The sequence below is a fragment of the Nerophis lumbriciformis genome, linkage group LG04 (genome assembly GCF_033978685.3).
Source record: "Nerophis lumbriciformis linkage group LG04, RoL_Nlum_v2.1, whole genome shotgun sequence".
Classification (NCBI taxonomy): Eukaryota; Metazoa; Chordata; class Actinopteri; order Syngnathiformes; family Syngnathidae; genus Nerophis; species Nerophis lumbriciformis.
The window spans coordinates 34,722,794-34,743,774 of NC_084551.2; the positions used below are offsets into that span (position 1 = coordinate 34,722,794).

Genomic DNA, 20,981 nt, shown 5'->3' on the forward strand with positions numbered 1-20,981 from the left:
CCCTTTTGCTGTTTTTCTGGTTATCATCACATTCTTTCTTTTGCCATAACTGAAGACCTATTGTGGGGGCATCCTTCAACTTTTGATACTTCGGCTCGGGGTCATTCTGTGTGGAGTTTGCATGTTTTCCCCGTGACTGCGTGGGTTCCCTCCAGGCACTCTGGCTTCCTCCCACCTCCAAAGACATGCACCTGGGGATAGGTTGATTGGCAACACTAGATGGTCCCTAGTATGTGAATGTGAGTGTAAATGTTGTCTATCTGTGTTGGCTCTGTGATGAGGTGGCGACTTGTCCAGGGTTTACCCTGCCTTCCGCCTCAGTGCAGCTGGTATAGACTCCAGCCACCCCGTGACCCCGAAAGGGACAAGCGGTAGAAAATGGATGGACGGATGGATGGATGGATGAAGTTCAAGACATTGCACCTTTTGGGTATTCTACTTTGAAGGGAACACTGTACTTTCCCATCATCACATCTTGACAATCATTTGTGATTGAGTCATATTATTATAAAAGCAAAACAACAAAGAAATGGGATTAGCCTTACATTTGTCCTATTATACAGTTATAAATATAATTTGCTTTAAACATTAAAAGAAAAACATGAGGATCATTACTGAATGACCTTTAAAAACAATGCAGCACTCAAACATCTAGGCCGAGACATAGTGAATTATTATATAAGGAAAACAATAGCTTGTTGAGTGTTTGCCTTGCTTTTATGTGCCAAACATTTTGACTTCACAGTGTGATGTGTTATTAAAGAAACACCAAGATGATGCGGTATTCATAAAGCTTGTTTACTTTGAATACCACATATTTGCTACACTTCTGGCAGTGAAACAGCCTTCCTGTAGTGGGAGTTCCTGGAGATGTCCTGAAGATATGTGTTGTATATACAAACATCCTCTATGGTGAGAACACACACTCCAAAATCCCCGCTGACCAGATGTTGTTGCTTACCAGGACATTATTGGCTATCACATGCTACCTAATGAAGGGATTTGACAGTGGTCACCCATGTGCTGCTGCAAATTAGTGAGCTCAATTCCCAGTCTAATTTATACTGCCACAACTATTGTTTATGTCTTACTAAAATGTATAAAACGACCTTATTAAGAGTGATCACTGCTAAAAAAAATTGGAATGAAATGATCAGAGCGAAAAGGGGGACAAGAAAATGAACTGTGGAAAACACTGGATGAAAAAATAAGAGAGGAAATAGTTGTAAAAGCATTACGAGTGAGGTGTGGGAGCAGGAGGGAAAAAGCTGCTTTCATCTCAAAGCAATCACCATTTAATAGGGACTTCCACTAGCAAATCAACCAACTAAACACAAGGCAACATAGTACATATTTGTTTAGGATTTAGGACAAGCTGCAGGAATCCATCAAGAAACATTCATTATTTAGGCATGTAATTCCTCTTGTAACTTGGCTGAATATTAATGAGTAAGAGATCAATAAAAAGATAATGTGACAAGTGGATTATGGATTCTTCTGAAGAACTTCTGAGCAATACATACATTTATATTTGATTACATCGCATAGCCTTAAACTTAGAGTCCACACAGTTGGGATGTTGCCTTCATACTCCACCAAAATGGACTTAAAACAGAACAATCAAGGTGTCTCTGAAGTGTAGACTTTCAGCTTTGATTTGAGAGGTTTCACAAAAATATGGCATTTGCCATTAAGAAAAGAAAACCATTTCATATATCAATCAATTTTCAGACACTCAGAAGTATTTGGACAAAATGACATGACTGTAGATTTTACCCAACTTTATGAAGGTAAAGAAATTGATTATTCATAAATGTCCAAGTCAGTGGGCTGACGTTACACCAATAAAGTATGGTTTTTAATTAGTGAAGACAAACATGAAGGCAGTAGGAACAGTAAAGCATGTCCATTGACTCTTGACTGCCTAAAGTTTAGTGATCATTTGAATCTACATTTAAAACACTTCCCTGTGATCTAGATAATTATTATGTATTAGATATGCTTTGGTGTAAATTTTGCCCCACAGTCACATTAATAACCTATTTTTTGAGTCTGTCTGCAAGATGTTAATTTCTGGAGGCGTTTCCATCCATCCATCCTTTTTCTACCGTGTGTCCCTCTCTGGGTCGCGGGGGTGCTGGAGCCTATCCCAGCTGCACTTTTGGAGGCGTTTCCCAGATTGCACTCTTCAAAAGTATCTTAATTTATCTTTTGATGTACACTTTTAAATAAATATCTTGAAGTCTTCACCGCTATTTTTTCCCAGACACGGTCGAAAATGAACTTTGTAAACATTATATAGATAATAATAATAATAATGGATTAGATTTTATATCGTGCTTTCCTATTGTTAGATACTCAAAGCGCTCACAGAGAAATGGGAACCCATCATTCATTCACACCTGGTGGTAAGCTACATTTGTAGCCACAGCTGCCCTGGGGAAGACTGATGCACTCGGTCACATCATTAGGTACACTTGCACACTCTCCGATCGACACAGAGCCACATAAAGAAAAAGCTGCTTTTTAGCAGCATTTATGTTACTGCATGTTACATGTTGGTGTTATTGTGCGCATGTTACGATTACATGAAAATAACACTTTATCCTTTTTTTGTGTTTTCTCATAACCTGAAGCAGAGGGGGGCTATTTCCCCTCTGGCTGAGAGTTTGACTTAACGTCCAAATACTGTAAGTGCATCCAACTCGCTGTGACGTCACAACCTAACCAGATTATAACACCCCACGAACAGAGGCATCCAAAACCGGGCAAACTCACGGCAAAATGCATGAACCTTATGATTTGACACTTTGGCCTTGTTTAACACAAGTTTCGGTTTCATAATACACCTCACGGTGCAACCTGGACACATCATCAGTGATTCTCCCGGGGTCATAGGGTGTTTCGGGTCTTAATCAAACACCCTCTCCCGGGCGACCCAGCAGAGGGTGATCAGTGCCTCGACTTGTGTCCAGGTAGCGCTCAACGCCACGCGTCCCCCCTCCGACGGTCTGCCCCGGGGTTGCGCCGGTGGTGCTTGGAGGTTCCAGGCACTGTGGGGAGTGTCCGGGCCTGGGTCCTCCTCCGTCTCATCAGGGCCGTACAATGTACTGGCCCTGTGCGTTGCACCACGGGTTTCCTCAGGCAGCCTATCTTGGTCTAATGTGTCTTCAGGGTTTTTCACAGCGTTATATGGGTGCTCCCTTGCGGGAGCTGCAGCTTGGGATGCTACCCCTCCCTGCCCCGGTTGCCGTCTTTCCGGGCTGTCAACTGTCTCTCCAGTTGTCACCACTCTTTCGGGGTTGTCATCTAGCCTCTTCCTGGAAGTCAATGGCGATGCCATACTGGATCGGTTTCATAATACACCTCACGGTGCAACCCGGACACATCATCAGTGATTCTACCGGGGTCATAGGGTGTTTCCAACATTGTAACAACATTTGTAAGTCAGAAAAGACGAAATTCATCATAGGTCCCTTTTAACTTTTTAAAATGATGGCTCTACTGACAAGTATAAGTCATTAATTCCGAAATAGTTAATGCCATGTTTTTGCAATACCTCTTCAGTTGAAGTTGAAATCCTACAAATCAGTTAGATTCTTCAGTATTGTTTTACTTCAAACCCATTGTAGTGATGTATAACGACAAAAACACAAACGCCTGTCTTTGTACAAAAATCTCTCGTCTTTAACAGCATGTGTATATACAGAGAGGGAGGCAGAGGTAGCAAATGCCTTTTGAGCTCATTTTCATATAATCTCTGGCCAGATAACTGCAGCGTTTGACCTTCTGCACTTCCTAGATTGCACCTTCACACACATACGCACACACACACACATTGAGAAGTATAGAGCACTGCACTGTTGGGTCTGATGAGTTTTCATTTTCCCAGTCCTGTCATTCGACAATTGTACACTGTAAAAAATAACCGTGAAAACTACAACAAGCAATTGTTAAATAGCAACAGTAAAACACTGTAAAATCAAAAACAGTTTATAACAGTAGTAAATGCATTGGATGCCTGCAAACCAAGAAACAGTGGATAACCTTAATGACTGTGGTTAGAATATGTAAAAAACATAACATGACTTTACTGTTAAAAATAATAAAAAAGTGTACAATGCAAATGCAACATGTTGTCTGTGCCAAGTCGTCTCAGACATTATGGGGTTGTATTAATGTGCTTCATTGCAAACTGCATTAAAAAAAACCACGCTCTGTGTTTAAAGGGGAACATTATCACAATTTCAGAATCGTTAAAACCATTAAAAATCAGTTCCCAGTGGCTTATTATATTTTTCGAAGTTTTTTTCAAAATTTTACCCATCACGCAATATCCCTAAAAAAAGCTTCAAAGTGCCTGATTTTAACCATCGTTATAAACACCCGTCCATTTTCCTGTGATGTCACATAGTGATGCCAACACAAACAAACATGGCGGATAGAACAGCAAGCTATAGCGACATTAGCTCGGATTCAGACTCGGATTTCAGCAGCTTAAGCGATTCAACAGATTACGAATGTATTGAAACGGATGGTTGTAGTGTGGAGGCAGGTAGCGAAAACGAAATTGAAGAAGAAACTGAAGCTATTGAGCCATATCGGTTTGAACCGTATGCAAGCGAAACCGACGAAAACGACACAACAGCCAGCGACACGGGAGAAAGCGAGGACGAATTTGGCGATCGCCTTCTAACCAACGATTGGTATGTGTTTGTTTGGCATTAAAGGAAACTAACAACTATGAACTAGGTTTACAGCATATGAAATACATTTGGCAACAACATGCACTTTGAGAGTGCAGACAGCCCAATTTTCATCAATTAATATACTGTAGACATACCCTCATCCGCGCTCTTTTCCTGAAAGCTGATCTGTCCAGTTTTGGAGTTGATGTCAGCAGGCCAGGGAAGCTAGGTTGTACGAATACTTTCAAGTTAAAATCCTCATGTACCGCCCATATGTCTCAAAACATTTTAACAATGCTAGCAAACATAGAATACAGGTATATAATCTTGTAAATGTTCATTATTAAGGCATTCCTCAAGGCACCCCTGTTAGTCGTCTCCTTTTTGATGGTTACACATTTCGCAATATGATTTATATATAAGGTGTGGCTGTAGCGTGTTTATTTCAGATGCAGTCAGTAGTCATTTGTTCAACTTCTATAGGTATACTAGTATTTCAGGTCCTCTCTTTTTCATAAATTGGGCTATTTAACTGGTGGTCCACAAATTAAGTTAAAAAACTTGTGAGACACTCACATTTCTGCAGAAGGTTCTTAAAAGGAGCAAAGCTCTCCTGTAATTCTGACAAAATGAATAAACCAAATGTCTACTATAGAGGACCCTGGTTCTCTGGAATATACATCCATCCATCCATCCATTTTCTACCGCTTATTCCCTTTGGGGTCGCGGGGGGCGCTGGAGCCTATCTCAGCTGCATTCGGGCGGAAGGCGGGGTACACCCTGGACAAGTCGCCACCTCATCGCAGGGCCAACACAGATAGACAGACAACATTCACACTCACATTTACACACTAGGACTAATAGTGAAAGGAGAAGTCCGGCCCCCTGGTGGAGCCCCTAAAACACTTAAGTTGAATAACCCTGGCGTATACTCTATTCCTGTAAGTAGCCACACAGCGGACTCAAAATGTGTGTAAATATATCAATATGTTTTTTAATTGACTGGTGACCAGTCCAGGGTGTAACCCACCTCTTGCCCAAAGTCAGTGTCTGCAGTTCACCCGTGACTTTGAACAGTGGGCAAGCCTAGCTAATAAGCTAGGCTACAAGTTACTCTCGAACAGTGTTGGGACTAACGCGTTAGAAAGTAACTTTCGGCGGTGAATAGTAATCTAACGCGTTATTTTTTATATTCAGTAACTCAGTTACCGTTACTACATGATGCGTTACTGCGTTATTTTACGTTATTTTTTATGTAGTATCGGCTAGAAACTGAGAAGATCTGAGTGTGTTTTATTGGAGCGCTGCAGAAGAGGCGACGGAGAAGAGGCGCTCTCTGTGTGTGTGTGTGTGTGTGTGTGTGTGTGTGTGTGTGTGTGTGTGTGTGTGTGTGTGTGTGTGTGTGTGTGTGTGTGTGTGTGTGTGTGTGTGTGTGTGTGTGTGGGAGGGGGCATGTCTGTGTTTACTAACAACAAGACATCATTGCAAAGCCAAAGCCGAGTTTCTTAACATGGAGATATTCTCACCAAAAATGATTCCCGGGTGCACCACCGCTGCTGCTCACTGCTCCCCTCACCTCCCAGGGGGTGATCAAGGGTGATGGGTCAAATGCAGAGAATAATTTCGCCACATCTAGTGTGTGTGTGACAATCATTGGTACTTTAACTTTAACTTTTCTTTTGTCGACCACAAAGAAAAGAACATTTTAGTTAAATGTAAGTTGTGTGTTGGATCAAAGATCCTATCTACTGCCCAAAACAGCAATTAAAATCTGCTGAAACAGCTACAAAAGCAACATGCTTCAACGAAGCTAGTAAAGAGAGACACACTTCACCTCCTAAGCAACAGCGGCTGGATTTTAAAGAGGCACTGCTAGCCAGGACAACATTGACAGAGCCATTGCAGCGTGTATGTGCTAGAAGACATGCAGGCTATTTCTACAGTGGAGTCACCCGATTTCAGGCACCTAATTAGCATGATACCGGGCGTCAAATGGCACCTGGACAGTGAGTACAGAAAAATGGAAAGCGAGCTAAAGAAGACACTCCAAACTCTGCCTCTGCTCATCATTCAGCACTGAAGGTACACACACTATGTCAATTCTCTTATATACTCTTTCATTCTAGACTTCTAGAGTGTTTGATTATCACATCACTCTAAATGTATAGACTATAAAGTTCACAAACATAAAGAGAGATCCTAGTGGGCCAGGCCAATCTTTCCTTATCTCTAAACCAGTGGTTCTTAACCTGGGTTCGGTGAGTAGGCCTCAGGGGTTCGGCAGAGCCTCCGCCGCGGAGGTCACGCACCCGACTCATCATGTAAATAAAAACTTCTCCCTATCGGCGTATTAAGGATACGTCCTGGGCATGACGTTAAAGTGCATCCGGCAGTGGAGGCTCCTCTATGGGGTCTTGGGGCACTAGGAGGTTAACCCCTTTACTACTGTTACTCCAGGTGGCCCTTGGCAAAGGCCTAGTACCTGACTGCCCCCTATCCAGGATACAGTGAAGACCTCAACGTCTTGGACTCCATGCCACTGGACCCTGACCCGATTCTGTCAAGGATCGTGTGGTGACTGTCTGTGCACCAGTCTCCCCACGTAAAACAAAGTCACGCACAGGTATCCTCCATAAAGGGATACACTCCTACCAGGAGGATCTTCATACTCGTTCGAGTGACCGCCAATGATGATGATTATGGATACGGCAACAGCCAAAGTCACACTGATTTGCAGGTGTGTAATTTGTTGTGAGTTCATGCACTGTGTTGGTTTTATTCTTTGAACGAGGTGATGTTCATGCACGGTTCATTTTGTGCACCAGTAAAAAAAACATATAACTTTGTCTTGAATTTGAAAAAAAAACTAAACATTTAATTTTTCACTAAAGAAAGGTTCGGTGAATGTGCAAATGCAACTGGTGGGGTTCGGTACCTCCAACAAGGTTAAGAACCATCTAAACTAAAACTGGGGAAATGTGTAGAGTGTTCTGGGCTTCAGACATGATTTTATTTCAGAATTCCTTGAGAGAAAAAACCGCCTGGTTAGGCTTTGTATATATATTGTTATATATATATATATATATATATATGTATATGTATATATATATATATATATATATATATATATATATATATATATATATATATATATATATATATATATACACATGTACATATATACATACATAAATACGTGTATATATACATACATAAATATGTGTATATATACATATACATATATATACACATATACATATATATATATACATACTGTATATATACATATACATATATGTACATATACATATTTAAACATATACATATACACATATATGTATATATATATATAATATATATATATATATATATACACATGTATGTATATATATATGTATATATATATATTATATATATATACATATATATACATACATGTATATATACAGTATATACACACATGTGTATATATGTACATATATATGTATAAATATGTATTTATATATGCATATGTGTATGTATATACATATATGTATATATATATATATATATATGCATATGTGTGTGTATATATATATATATATATATATATATACACACACATATATACATACATAAATACGTGTATATATACATACATAAATATGTGTATATATACATATACATATATATACACATATACATATATAGGTTATATGTACATACATACATATACATATATACACATAATATATACAAACCCCGTTTCCATATGAGTTGGGAAATTGTGTTAGATGTAAATATAAACGGAATACAATTATTTGCAAATCATTTTCAACCCATATTCAGTTGAATATGCTACAAAGACAACATATTTGATGTTCAAACTGATAAACCTTCTTTTTTTTGCAAATAATCATTAACTTTAGAATTTGATGCCAGCAACACGTGACAAAGAAGTTGGGAAATGTGGCAATAAACACTGATAAAGTTGAGGAATGCTCATCAAACACTTATTTGGAACATCCCACAGGTGAACAGGCAAATTGGGAACAGGTGGGTGCCATGATTGGGTATAAAAGTAGATTCCATGAAACGCTCAGTCATTCACAAACAAGGATGGGGCGAGGGTCACCACTTTGTCAACAAATGTGTGAGCAAATTGTTTCTCAACCAGCTATTGCAAGGAATTTAGGAATTTCACCATCTACGGTCCGTAATATCATCAAAGGGTTCAGAGAATCTGGAGAAATCACTGCACATAAGCAGCTAAGCCCGTGACCTTTGATCCCTCAGGCTGTACTGCATCAACAAGCGACATCAGTGTGTAAAGGATATCACCACATGGGCTCAGGAACACTTCAGAAACCCACTGTCAGTAACTACAGTTGGTCGCTACATCTGTAAGTGCAAGTTAAAACTCTCCTATGCAAGGCGAAAACCGTTTATCAACAACACCCAGAAACGCCGTCGGCTTCGCTGGGCCTGAGCTCATCTAAGATGGACTGATACAAAGTGGAAAAGTGTTTGGTCGTCTGATGAGTCCACATTTCAAATTGTTTTTGGAAACTGTGGACGTTGTGTCCTCCGGACCAAAGAGGAAAAGAACCATCCGGATTGTTATAGGCGCAAAGTTGAAAAGCCAGCATCTGTGATGGTATGGGGGTGTATTAGTGCCCAAGACATGAGTAACTTACACATCTGTGAAGGCGCCATTAATGCTGAAAAGTACATACAGGTTTTGGAGCAACATATGTTGCCATCCAAGCAGCGTTACCATGGACGCCCCTGCTTATTTCAGCAAGACAATGCCAAGCCACGTGTTGCATCAACGTGGCTTCATAGTAAAAGAGTGCGGGTACTAGACTGGCCTGCCTGTATTCCAGACCTGTCTCCCATTGAAAATGTGTGGCGCATTATGAAGCCTAAAATACCACAACGGAGACCCCCGGACTGTTGAACAACTTAAGCTGTACATCAAGCAAGAATGGAAAAGAATTCCACCTAAGAAGCTTAAAATATGTGTCTCCTCAGTTCCCAAACATTTACTGAGTGTTGTTAAAAGGAAAGGCCGTGTAACACAGTGGTGAACATGCCCTTTCCCAACTACTTTGGCACGTGTTGCAGCCATGAAATTCTAAGTTAATAATTATTTGCAAACAAAAAAAAGGCTTATGGGTTTGAACTATAAAAAAATAAAAACAATATCAAAGGAACTTGGAATATTCTGAACAAGGTAATAGGAAAAACATCGGGGCCTACAAAACCACCAAGCCATTTTATCAATGAGGATAATAAGATGATAACAAATATGAATGAAGTGGCATACGGATTCAATTCTTTTATTGTGAATGTTGGACCCAAATTGGCAGAGAGTATTGAGAACATAAAGATATACAGAGTGGATGGAGAGGGGGAAGCAAAGTGCTACAGTTCACGCTTCTAGGAGATGTTAGTGAAAATGAAATTGTAACGGTGGTAACAAAACTGAAAAATAAGACGTCAACAGACAGTGATGGTATAGACATGATAATTGTAAAAAAGACTATTGACTGTATCATCAAACCTCTTTGTTATGTTTTTAATCTTTCTTTTCAAACAGGGACCTTTCCAAATAGAATGAAGGTAGCAAAGGTAATTCCACTCTTTAAAACCGGAGATAAACATAGATTCACTAATTACAGACCAGTGTCACTGCTGTCACAATTTTCTAAAATAATTTTAAAAATATTTGTAAAAAAATTAGACAGTTTTATTGAAAAGAACATGCTGTTGAGTGAGAGCCAGTATGGATTCCGGACCAATAGATCCACTGCTTCAGCTGTAATGAATATAATGGAGGATGTAGCAACAGCAACTGATAATAAGAAATACACTATAGGGGTATTTATCGATCTTAAAAAAGCATTTGACACTACAGATCATTCTATGTTATTGTCCAAGTTGTATTCATTTGGTGTGAGAGGAGTAGTTTTAGACTGGCTAAGAAGTTATTTAGATAATAGACAAGAGTTTGTGGATTTTGTGGGTAATACATCTGAACAAATGAGGATTGATTGTGGAATCCCACAAGGTTCGGTTTTGGGACCAAAATTGTTTATCCATCCATCCATCCATCTTCTTCCGCTTATCCGAGGTCGGGTCGCGGGGGCAGCAGCCTAAGCAGGGAAGCCCAGACTTCCCTCTCCCCAGCCACTTCGTCCAGCTCCTCCCGGGGGATCCCGAGGCGTTCCCAGGCCAGCCGGGAGACATAGTCTTCCCAACGTGTCCTGGGTCTTCCTCGTGGCCTCCTACCGGTCGGACATGCCCTAAACACCTCCTTAGGGAGGCGCTCGGGTGGCATCCTGACCAGATGCCCGAACCACCTCATCTGGCTCCTCTCAATGCGGAGGAGCAGCGGCTTTACTTTGAGCTACCCCCGGATGACAGAGCTTCTCACCCTATCTCTAAGGGAGAGCCCCGCCACCCGGCGGAGGAAACTCATTTCGGCCGCTTGTACCCGTGATCTTGTCCTTTCGGTCATAACCCAAAGCTCATGACCATAGGTGAGGATGGGAACGTAGATCGACCGGTAAATTGAGAGCTTTGCCTTCCGGCTCAGCTCCTTCTTCACCACAACGGATCGATACAGCGTCCGCATTACTGAAGACGCCGCACCGATCCGCCTGTCGATCTCACGATCCACTCTTCCCTCACTCGTGAACAAGACTCCGAGGTACTTGAACTCCTCCACTTGGGGCAAGATCTCCTCCCCAACCCGGAGATGGCACTCCACCCTTTTCCGGGCGAGAACCATGGACTCGGACTTGGAGGTGCTGATTCTCATCCCAGTCGCTTCACACTCAGCTGCGAACCGATCCAGTGAGAGCTGAAGATCCTGGCCAGATGAAGCCATCAGGACCAAATCATCTGCAAAAAGCAGAGACCTAATCCTGCAGCCACCAAACCGGATCCCCTCAACGCCTTGACTGCGCCTAGAAATTCTGTCCATAAAAGTTATGAACAGAATCGGTGACAAAGGGCAGCCTTGGCGGAGTCCAACCCTCACCGGAAACGTGTCCGACTTACTGCCGGCAATGCGAACCAAGCTCTGACACTGATCATACAGGCAGCGGACCGCCACAATCAGACAGTCCGAAACCCCATACTCTCTGAGCACTCCCCACAGGACTTCCCGAGGGACACGGTCGAATGCCTTCTCCAAGTCCACAAAGCACATGTAGACTGGTTGGGCAAACTCCCATGCACCCTCAAGGACCCTGCCGAGAGTATAGAGCTGGTCCACAGTTCCACGACCAGGACGAAAACCACACTGTTCCTCCTGAATCCGAGGTTCGACTATCCGGCGTAGCCTCCTCTCCAGTACACCTGAATAGACCTTACCGGGAAGGCTGAGGAGTGTGATCCCACGATAGTTAGAACACACCCTCCGGTTCCCCTTTTTAAAGAGAGGAACCACCACCCCGGTCTGCCAATCCAGAGGTACTGCCCCCGATGTCCACGCGATGCTGCAGAGTCTTGTCAACCAAGACAGCCCTACAGCATCCAGAGCCTTAAGGAACTCCGGGCGGATCTCATCCACCCCCGGGGCCTTGCCACCGAGGAGCTTTTTAACTACCTCAGCAACCTCAGCCCCAGAAATAGGAGAGCCCACCACAGATTCCTCAGGCACTGCTTCCTCATAGGAAGACGTGTTGGTGGGATTGAGGAGGTCTTCGAAGTATTCCCTCCACCGATCCACAACTTCCGCAGTCGAGGTCAGCAGAACACCATCCGCACCATACACGGTGTTGGCACTGCACTGCTTCCCCTTCCTGAGGCGGTGGATGGTGGTCCAGAATCGCTTCGAAGCCGTCCGGAAGTCGTTTTCCATGGCTTCCCCGAACTCCTCCCATGTCCGAGTTTTTGCCTCCGCGACCGCTGAAGCCGCACACCGCTTGGCCTGTCGGTACCTGTCCGCTGCCTCAGGAGTCCCATGAGCCAAAAGAACCCGATAGGACTCCTTCTTCAGCTTGACGGCATCCCTCACCGCCGGTGTCCACCAACGGGTTCTAGGATTACCGCCACGACAGGCACCAACTACCTTGCGGCCACAGCTCCAATCAGCCGCCTCGACAATAGAGGTGCGGAACATGGTCCACTCGGACTCAATGTCCAGCACCTCCCTCGTGACATGTTCAAAGTTCTTCCGGAGGTGGGAATTGAAACTCTCTCTGACAGGAGACTCTGCCAGACGTTCCCAGCAAACCCTCACAATGCGTTTGGGCCTGCCAGGTCTGTCCGGCATCCTCCCCCACCATCGCAGCCAACTCACCACCAGGTGGTGATCGGTAGAAAGCTCCGCCCCTCTCTTCACCCGAGTGTCCAAAACATGAGGCCGCAAATCCGATGACACAACTACAAAGTCGATCATAGAACTGCGGCCTAGGGTGTCCTGGTGCCAAGTGCACATATGGACACCCTTATGCTTGAACATGGTGTTCGTTATGGACAATCCGTGACGGGCACAAAAGTCCAATAACAAAACACCACTTGGGTTCAGATCCGGGCGGCCATTCTTCCCAATCACGCCTCTCCAGGTTTCACTGTCGTTGCCAATATGAGCGTTGAAGTCCCCCAGTAGAACGAGGGAATCACCCGGGGGAGCACTCTCAAGTACTCCCTCGAGTGAATCCAAAAAGGGTGGGTACTCTGAGCTGCTGCTTGGCGCGTAAGCGCAAACAACAGTCAGGACCCGTCCCCCCACCCGAAGGCGGAGGGAAGCTACCCTCTCGTCCACCGGGTTGAACTCCAACATGCAGGCTCTGAGCCGGGGGGCAACAAGAATTGCCACCCCAGCCCGTCGCCTCTCACTGCTGGCAACACCAGAGTGGAAGAGAGTCCAGCCCCTCTCGAGAGAACTGGTTCCAGAGCCCTTGCTGTGCGTCGAGGTGAGTCCGACTATATCCAACCGGAACTTCTCTACCTCGCGCACTAGCTCAGGCTCCTTCCCCCCCAGCGAGGTGACGTTCCACGTCCCAAGAGCTAGCTTCTGTAGCCGAGGATCGGACCGCCAAGTGCCCTGCCTTCGGCTACCGCCCAGCTCACATTGCACCCGACCTCTATGGCCCCTGCTATGGGTGGTGAGCCCATTGGAGGGGGGACCCACGTTGCCTCTTCGGGCTGTGCCCGGCCGGGCCCCATGGGGACAGGCCCGGCCACCAGGCGCTCGCCATCGTGCCCCAACTCCGGGCCTGGCTCCGGAGGGGGGCCCCGGTGACCCGCGTCCGGGCGAGGGAAATCTGAGTCTCGGTTCTTGCATTTCCATAGAAGTCTTCGAGCTGCTCTTTGTCTGATCCCTCACCTAGGACCTGTTTGTCTTGGGAGACCCTACCAGGGGGCATGGAAGCCCCCGGACAACATAGCTCCTAGGATTATTGGGACACGCAAACTCCTCTACCACGTTAAGGTGGCAGCTCAGAGAGGAGCAAAATTGTTTATTTTATATATTAATGATATATGTGAGGTATCAAAGTTATTGAAATTTGTATTATTTGCGGACGACACCAACTTTTATAGTTCAGGACATGACTTAAAAGCATTATGAAACATTATTGAACAGGAAATGATTAAACTTAAGAGATGGTTTGATGTCAATAAATTATCATTAAATGTAAAAAAAACAAAGTTCATGATTTTTTGTAAGAGGAAAAGGGAGGAAACGATCAAACTGTCAATAGATGGAATTGATATTGAAAGGGTTTCTGAACTTAGATTTTTAGGAGTGATGCTGGATGACGGTCTGACATGGAAATCTCATATTGCACATGTACGGAAAAAGATGTCTAAAAGTATTTTTGTATTAAATAAGGTAAAATATGTGTTAGATTATAGGGCAATGCGTATATTGTATTGTGCACTTATATTGCCATATATCAGCTACTGTGTGGAAGTGTGGGGGAACACATAAGAATAACAAAGGCATTGTATCAACTACAGAAAAGAGCTAAAAGGATGATTCATAAAGCAGATTACTTAGAACACACTAACATATTATTTATTAATTCTGGTTTATGGATATTATTATGGGGCGGTATAGCTCGGTTGGTAGAGCGGCCGTGCCAGCAACTTGAGGGTTGCAGGTTCGATCCCCGCATCCGCCATCTTAGTTACTGCTGTTGTGTCCTTGGGCAAGACACTTTAACCACCTGCTCCCAGTGCCACCCACACTGGTTTAAATGTAACTTAGATATTGGGTTTCACTATGTAAAGCGCTTTGAGTCACTAGAGAAAAGCGCTATATAAATATATAATTCATAATTCATAATTCATATTACAGGAGCTAGTAAAGTTACAGACATTATGTGTCATGTTTAAGGCTAAAAGTAAAACATTACCAGCAAATCTACAAAAAATGTTTGTCATCACTTCTGAGAATGAAGAGCATAGAAGAAAAGGTCATTTCCAACATCAGTATTCAAGGATAACTTTAAAACAAATGTGCATATCAGTGGTTTGGGTTAAACTATGGAATTCTCTTTACAATGAGATAAAAGATTGTAAAAATATATTCCAATTGAAAAAAATATATAAAGACAGAACAATAAGATCATATGGACAGCCGTAAGTGTCTACATGTTGCTTTATATTTATTATTTTACTTATTTTTTGCCTGGTTTTGTATTTGTTTTGTATCATCCCGTGAGGTGTATATTACTACTTTTGTTTTTTTTTGTTTGGTTTGTACTTCATGAAGTTTTGCACTTGTCGTGTGTTTTTGTTATATTTGGATGTAATTGTTGGTTTATACGATATCATTAAGTAAGACTACGTATTATGTTGAAGGGGGGCAGGAAAATATAAGATTTGTCTTCATCCTGCTCCTTCTCAGGCATTGGTGTGTAAATGTATAATTGAATAATTGTGGTATAATTGTCTATCGATCAAAGATGCACATCAATGAAGGAGATGAATTGAAATGAAATGAAAATGAAATGAACATAAACTATCTTGTCTTTACAGTGCATTCAATTGAATATGGGTTGAAAAGGATTTGCAAATCATTGTATTCCGTTTATATTTACATCCAACACAATTTCCGAACTCATATGGAAACAGGGTTTGTATATTATGTGTATGTATGTATATATATATAATATATATATATATATATATATATATATATATATATATATGTCTTAATAAGGTTATCCAAAAAATAGTGCTCGATACCGTAGTAGAGCGCAATATATGTATGTGTGGGGAAAAAAATCACAAGACTATTTCATCTCTACAGGCCTGTTTCATGAGGGGGGTACCCTCAATCGTCAGGAGATTCAATCTCCTGACGATTGAGGGTACCCCCCTCATGAAACAGGCCTGTAGAGATGAAATAGTCTTGTGATTTTTTCCCCACACATACATATATATATATATATATATATATATATATATATATATATATATATATATATATATATACATACATACACACACATACTTATATACATATATAGATACATACATATATAAATACATACACATATATATATATATAAATACATACATATATGTATATATATATATATATATATATATATATATATATATATATATATATATATATATATATATATATATATATATATATATATATATATATATATACATACATATATGTATATATGTATATATATATATATATATATACACACCCTACAACTACCTCTCGGGGTCTCCACACCTCAATATATGTTGTTTTTTTTAGTTTGCCTTTTCTTTGGCCCACCCCTATAATGTTATTAATTTTCTCTGCCTAAAGTAAAAAATACATATATCTACTGTATATCTTGCCAAAAAATATGACCTGTGTGTTGTTTGGGAACAGTTGGTAATGGTTATGTGCAGTAAAACTTTTCATGAACTAAACTCACCTGAATGTGTGTTCCTAGATTTGTGTTGGACATCTTAGATGAAGAGCCAGTTATGATTTTGGTTTACAGAGTAAACAACTAAAAACTAAGGTTTGGGCTATGTTATCTCTAAACGCATACATTTGTCAAAATATGGCCGAGGACATGCACTATTGTGGGTTTCCTGGACGTCGTCTTCATCACGAAAGGAAAAATCTAATCCGCGAGACAGACTCCCTCTGCCATTTTCAAGTAGGTCTCTTTTTTTATCGAGTCGTGAGCTTGAAGCGTCTCTCCATCACCGACTCCCTTGCCGTCATGTGACATGAGTACATGTCTGTTATGATTTTGCCTTCTGTTTTTGATGACCCGCATTATCTTGCCTATGATTGGCTAGTACGTAATATTTCGCCCTAACCTTAGCCAATTGCGACTCACTCAAACACCAAACAAACATCATGGGTTGTCTCTGTATGTATGTGGATGTTCTCATTCATCAAGGTCATTGTATTTTCTCTGTATTTGTTTGGCCTGAATTCGCAGTCCATTCTTTTCTCTTTGCAGCTTGTAGCTTTGATGTAAGCAACCTCGCTCGCTAAATGGGTTTAAAAATAGCTAAGCTATAGAAATCGCTACTCGTTCAAAATGTAGAGAAACTACCTCCAAGCTATTGGGAGATGTATTTAAAGGCCTACTGAAACCCACTGCTATCGACCACGCAGTCTGATAGTTTATATATCAATGATGAAATCTTAACATTGTAACACATGCCAATACGGCCGGGTTAGCTTACTAAAGTGCAATTTTAAATTTTGCGCAAAATATCCTGCTGAAAACGTCTCGGTATGATGACGCCTGCGCGTGACGTCACGGATTGTAGAGGACATTTTGGGACAGCATGGTGGCCAGCTATTAAGTCGTCTGTTTTCATCGCAAAATTCCACAGTATTCTGGACATCTGTGTTGGTGAATCTTTTGCAATTTGTTCAATGAACAATGGAGACAGCAAAGAAGAAAGCTGTAGGTGGGAAGCGGTGTATTGCGGCAGGTGTTGTGCCGGATAACGCACCCCCGCCGTAGAATGCACCCCCTGACTGTTGTGCCGGATAACACAGCCGGTGTTTCATTGTTTACATTCCCGGAAGATGACAGTCAAGCTTTACCATTGGCCTGTGGAGAACTGGGACAACAGAGACTCTTACCAGGAGGACTTTGAGTTTGATGCGTAGACGCGGTACCGTGAGTACGCATGCAGCTGCGGCTTCCAAACATTTGATCGCTTGCCCGTACGTGCGTGCCGCTATGTGCATGTCACGTACGTAACTTTGGGGACTTTGGGGAAATATATGTGCTGTATGAACTTTGGGGAGGTGAACGGTACTTTGGGCTGTGGGATTGAGTGTGTTGTGCAGGTGTTTGAGTTGTATTGGCGGGTTATATGGACGGGAGGGGGAGGTGTTTGTTATGCGGGATTAATTTGTGTTACATTAAATATAAGCCTAGTTGTGTTGTGGCTAATAGAGTATATATATGTCTTGTGTTTATTTACTGTTTTAGTCATTCCCAGCTGAATATCAGGTCCCACCCGCCTCTCACAGCATCTTCCCTATCTGAATCGCTCCCACTGCCCTCTAGTCCTTCACTCTCACTTTCCTCATCCACGAATCTTTCATCCTCGCTCAAATTAATGGGGAAATCGTCGCTTTCTCGGTCCGAATCGCTCTCGCTGCTGGTGGCCATGATTGTAAACAATGTGCAGATGTGAGGAGCTCCACAACCTGTGACGTCACGCGCATATTGTCTGCTACTTCCGGTACAGGCAAGGCTTTTTTATCTGCAACCAAAAGTTGCGAACTTTATCGTCAATGTTCTCTACTAAATCCTTTCAGCAAAAATATGGCAATATCGCGAAATGAGCAAGTATGACACATAGAATGGAACTGCTATCCCCGTTTAAATAAGAAAATCGCATTTCAGTAGGCCTTTAAGCTACGTAGCTTTGCTACATGTAGCTTGTTACTGCCCATCACTGACTCTGAACAGGCGAAGTGACATGCATCACAAAAACACTATGGCGCAAAACCATAATTGAAAATGTCAATTAAGATTTAACACCAGATGACGACTCATTAGCACATGGTATTTTACTTACTTGTCTGCACAAACCCGACAGCTCGCCCACTCTGATTAAATCGTGTTTACTGGGGTGCAGTTGATTGCGAGGCACAGCGGAGCGTTATATATGTTGTGCAGCACATTGCACAGCAAATCATCGCAGCCTTGAAGCGAGCTATTACGCTGCGTTTATTAAAATCGCTCTGAAGCGTGGCGGCATCTGCAGCCAGGTGGCAAGCGGTGCAGTGGCGTTGGGCTGAGACGGTACCGTGATAGAGGTGATGGGATCCTGTTTAAGCCTGTGCGCGTGTGTATGTGATGTCATTTGATGGGCCTGAGCCATCTCATCAAAACTGAGATGACGCAGAGAGGGAAACCACGTGAAAAGTTTACTGAGGAGGAGGTTGATAAAACACAATATAGAAAAGGTCAAAACTGTAAGTGAAGTTGACATAAGAATGATCATGAAGTGGAGGTAAAACAAAAGAGTGAAGAATGAAGAGGGATGTTCAAAATCCTACCTTGATCCTGTGCTTTACTCGGGAAAAGGGAAACGACAACCAGTAACACCAGTGGAGCCCACAAATAATCCTGAGCGAACATCCTTACAAGCAGTAACACTGACCTGGAAGAGAGAAGAAAGGAAACCACATTGATGAAACAATAAAATGCTAATTGGGACAAGACATCCAGTGACAGCTTCAGGAATGCCATTCAGCTCTGAGGAGGCGCGATGGGTCACAAAGATCCACCTTGCTGCCTCCCCCCACCTCATGCACAGCCCCTAGGGGGCTGATCTGGAATCAGTTAGCCTTTTATACCGCCCACTTTAAAACAATTACACAGCAGTCATTGGGCAGTTTAAGTACACTGACCACGGAGCCGCCTCCAAGGCTCACGCCCACACGGCGGATGCTGAAACAGAGGAGGACTTTGTTGGATGAGAAGAGGCGAGAAGACGAGAGGACCTTTGACCTTTAACAACACATTACTATAGTTCAATTATAATTGAGGAAACATACAAGAACCAGGAAAATCTTTTATTATACAGTATGAATAATGAGTTAAGAGGGCACACCCCAGTCAACTTGGTATGGATAACCGAATAATTTATTGAAGATTAATTCAACAAGAATGACGGTTATACAACTTCAGCACTGACCCAAATATAAGATTTTTTCCCCAGAAAATAAGTTAAAAAAAAAAGAAAGGTGGTCCTTTGTCTCGAGTCTACAGGTGGTGCAAGCCAACAGGTGGCACCAAATGACTTCTCCCCAAGCGACCTTTGAGAGTTTCTTCCTGTCACACACCACAAAGTGACAGGAAACACAGAGACCCGCTCAACAAGTGTCTCAAAACGTGTGTAAGTTATCAAAAAACAGAATAAGTTACATTTAATTGATATTAAAAATATGATAAAAGATGTTGTCTTTTGGCCAAAACTTGGATTTGTCTGATATTCAGGTTCCTCCTCTATTTGAAACAACACGGTGCTAATAATATTTTTTTAAATTACATGAATTGTTCGTAGTTTAGTAAAAAAAATTTGAACGTTTAAACATGCTAAATCCTTTCGACCCATATTTGCCCACCAAAACCTAATAATTTATAAAAACTTAATATAAAATTGGTAAATTTTCTTTGTGATGTATCTAAAAGAGGAGACCCTAATAAAGCCAAATTGCTGTTGAGGCCACATTTCCAGAAAGCTGAGGACCAGGGCGCCCAAACTTCTCCCTTTACTATTGTCCTTATTTTGAGAACCAGCATCCTCTGGAGTGGACATTTTTTTTGGTCCATTTATTTGATCAGTTATCAGTAAACAGACCTGTTATACAAGGTACAAATGTGTCCGCTGTAGTGGGTGCTGCATTAAGGAGGTTAAAATGCCAATGCAAGGATCTGTGTTTACACTGATCCCAGTTCCTCTGTACAACAGTAGCACTCTACTGTTATTAAGAAATTGCTGCAAAAACGTAAGACTTCTCTGGTGCCTTCAATTTGACCTGCGAGACTGGCAGGAGTTTAATGAGCAAACTGGCCAGGCAGAGTGTTTTTATTAGTCCTTTATTTATCACAATTCTGCGAATTATATGCATAATGCAGATTCACTTGATGTGCACCCTATTAAAATTCCCTGCATTTATATTACCCAATCCAAACAACCTTTCCGACCCACGGCACAGAAAAATAAATTCAACCAGCACAAAAAGTCAACACACATGGTCACACAAAACACTACCTGCTCACTAAATATTGTGAATATTTAAAAAAAAAAAAAAAGTCCCTTCATCATAAAAACATCAAA

General features: G+C 42.1%; 1 protein-coding gene across 7 annotated transcripts in view; it reads right to left on the reverse strand.

Annotated features, from left to right (window-relative positions):
• col14a1a (collagen, type XIV, alpha 1a) overlaps positions 1-20,981 on the reverse strand; it is a 367,796-nt gene that overhangs the window by 325,220 nt on the left and 21,595 nt on the right. For all 7 annotated transcript variants that reach the window (XM_061953441.2, XM_061953406.1, XM_061953424.1 and 4 more), the window contains one exon: positions 19,195-19,298. In XM_061953441.2, coding sequence (XP_061809425.1) covers positions 19,195-19,298 — 104 coding nt within the window. The remainder of the gene's footprint in view (positions 1-19,194; positions 19,299-20,981) is intronic.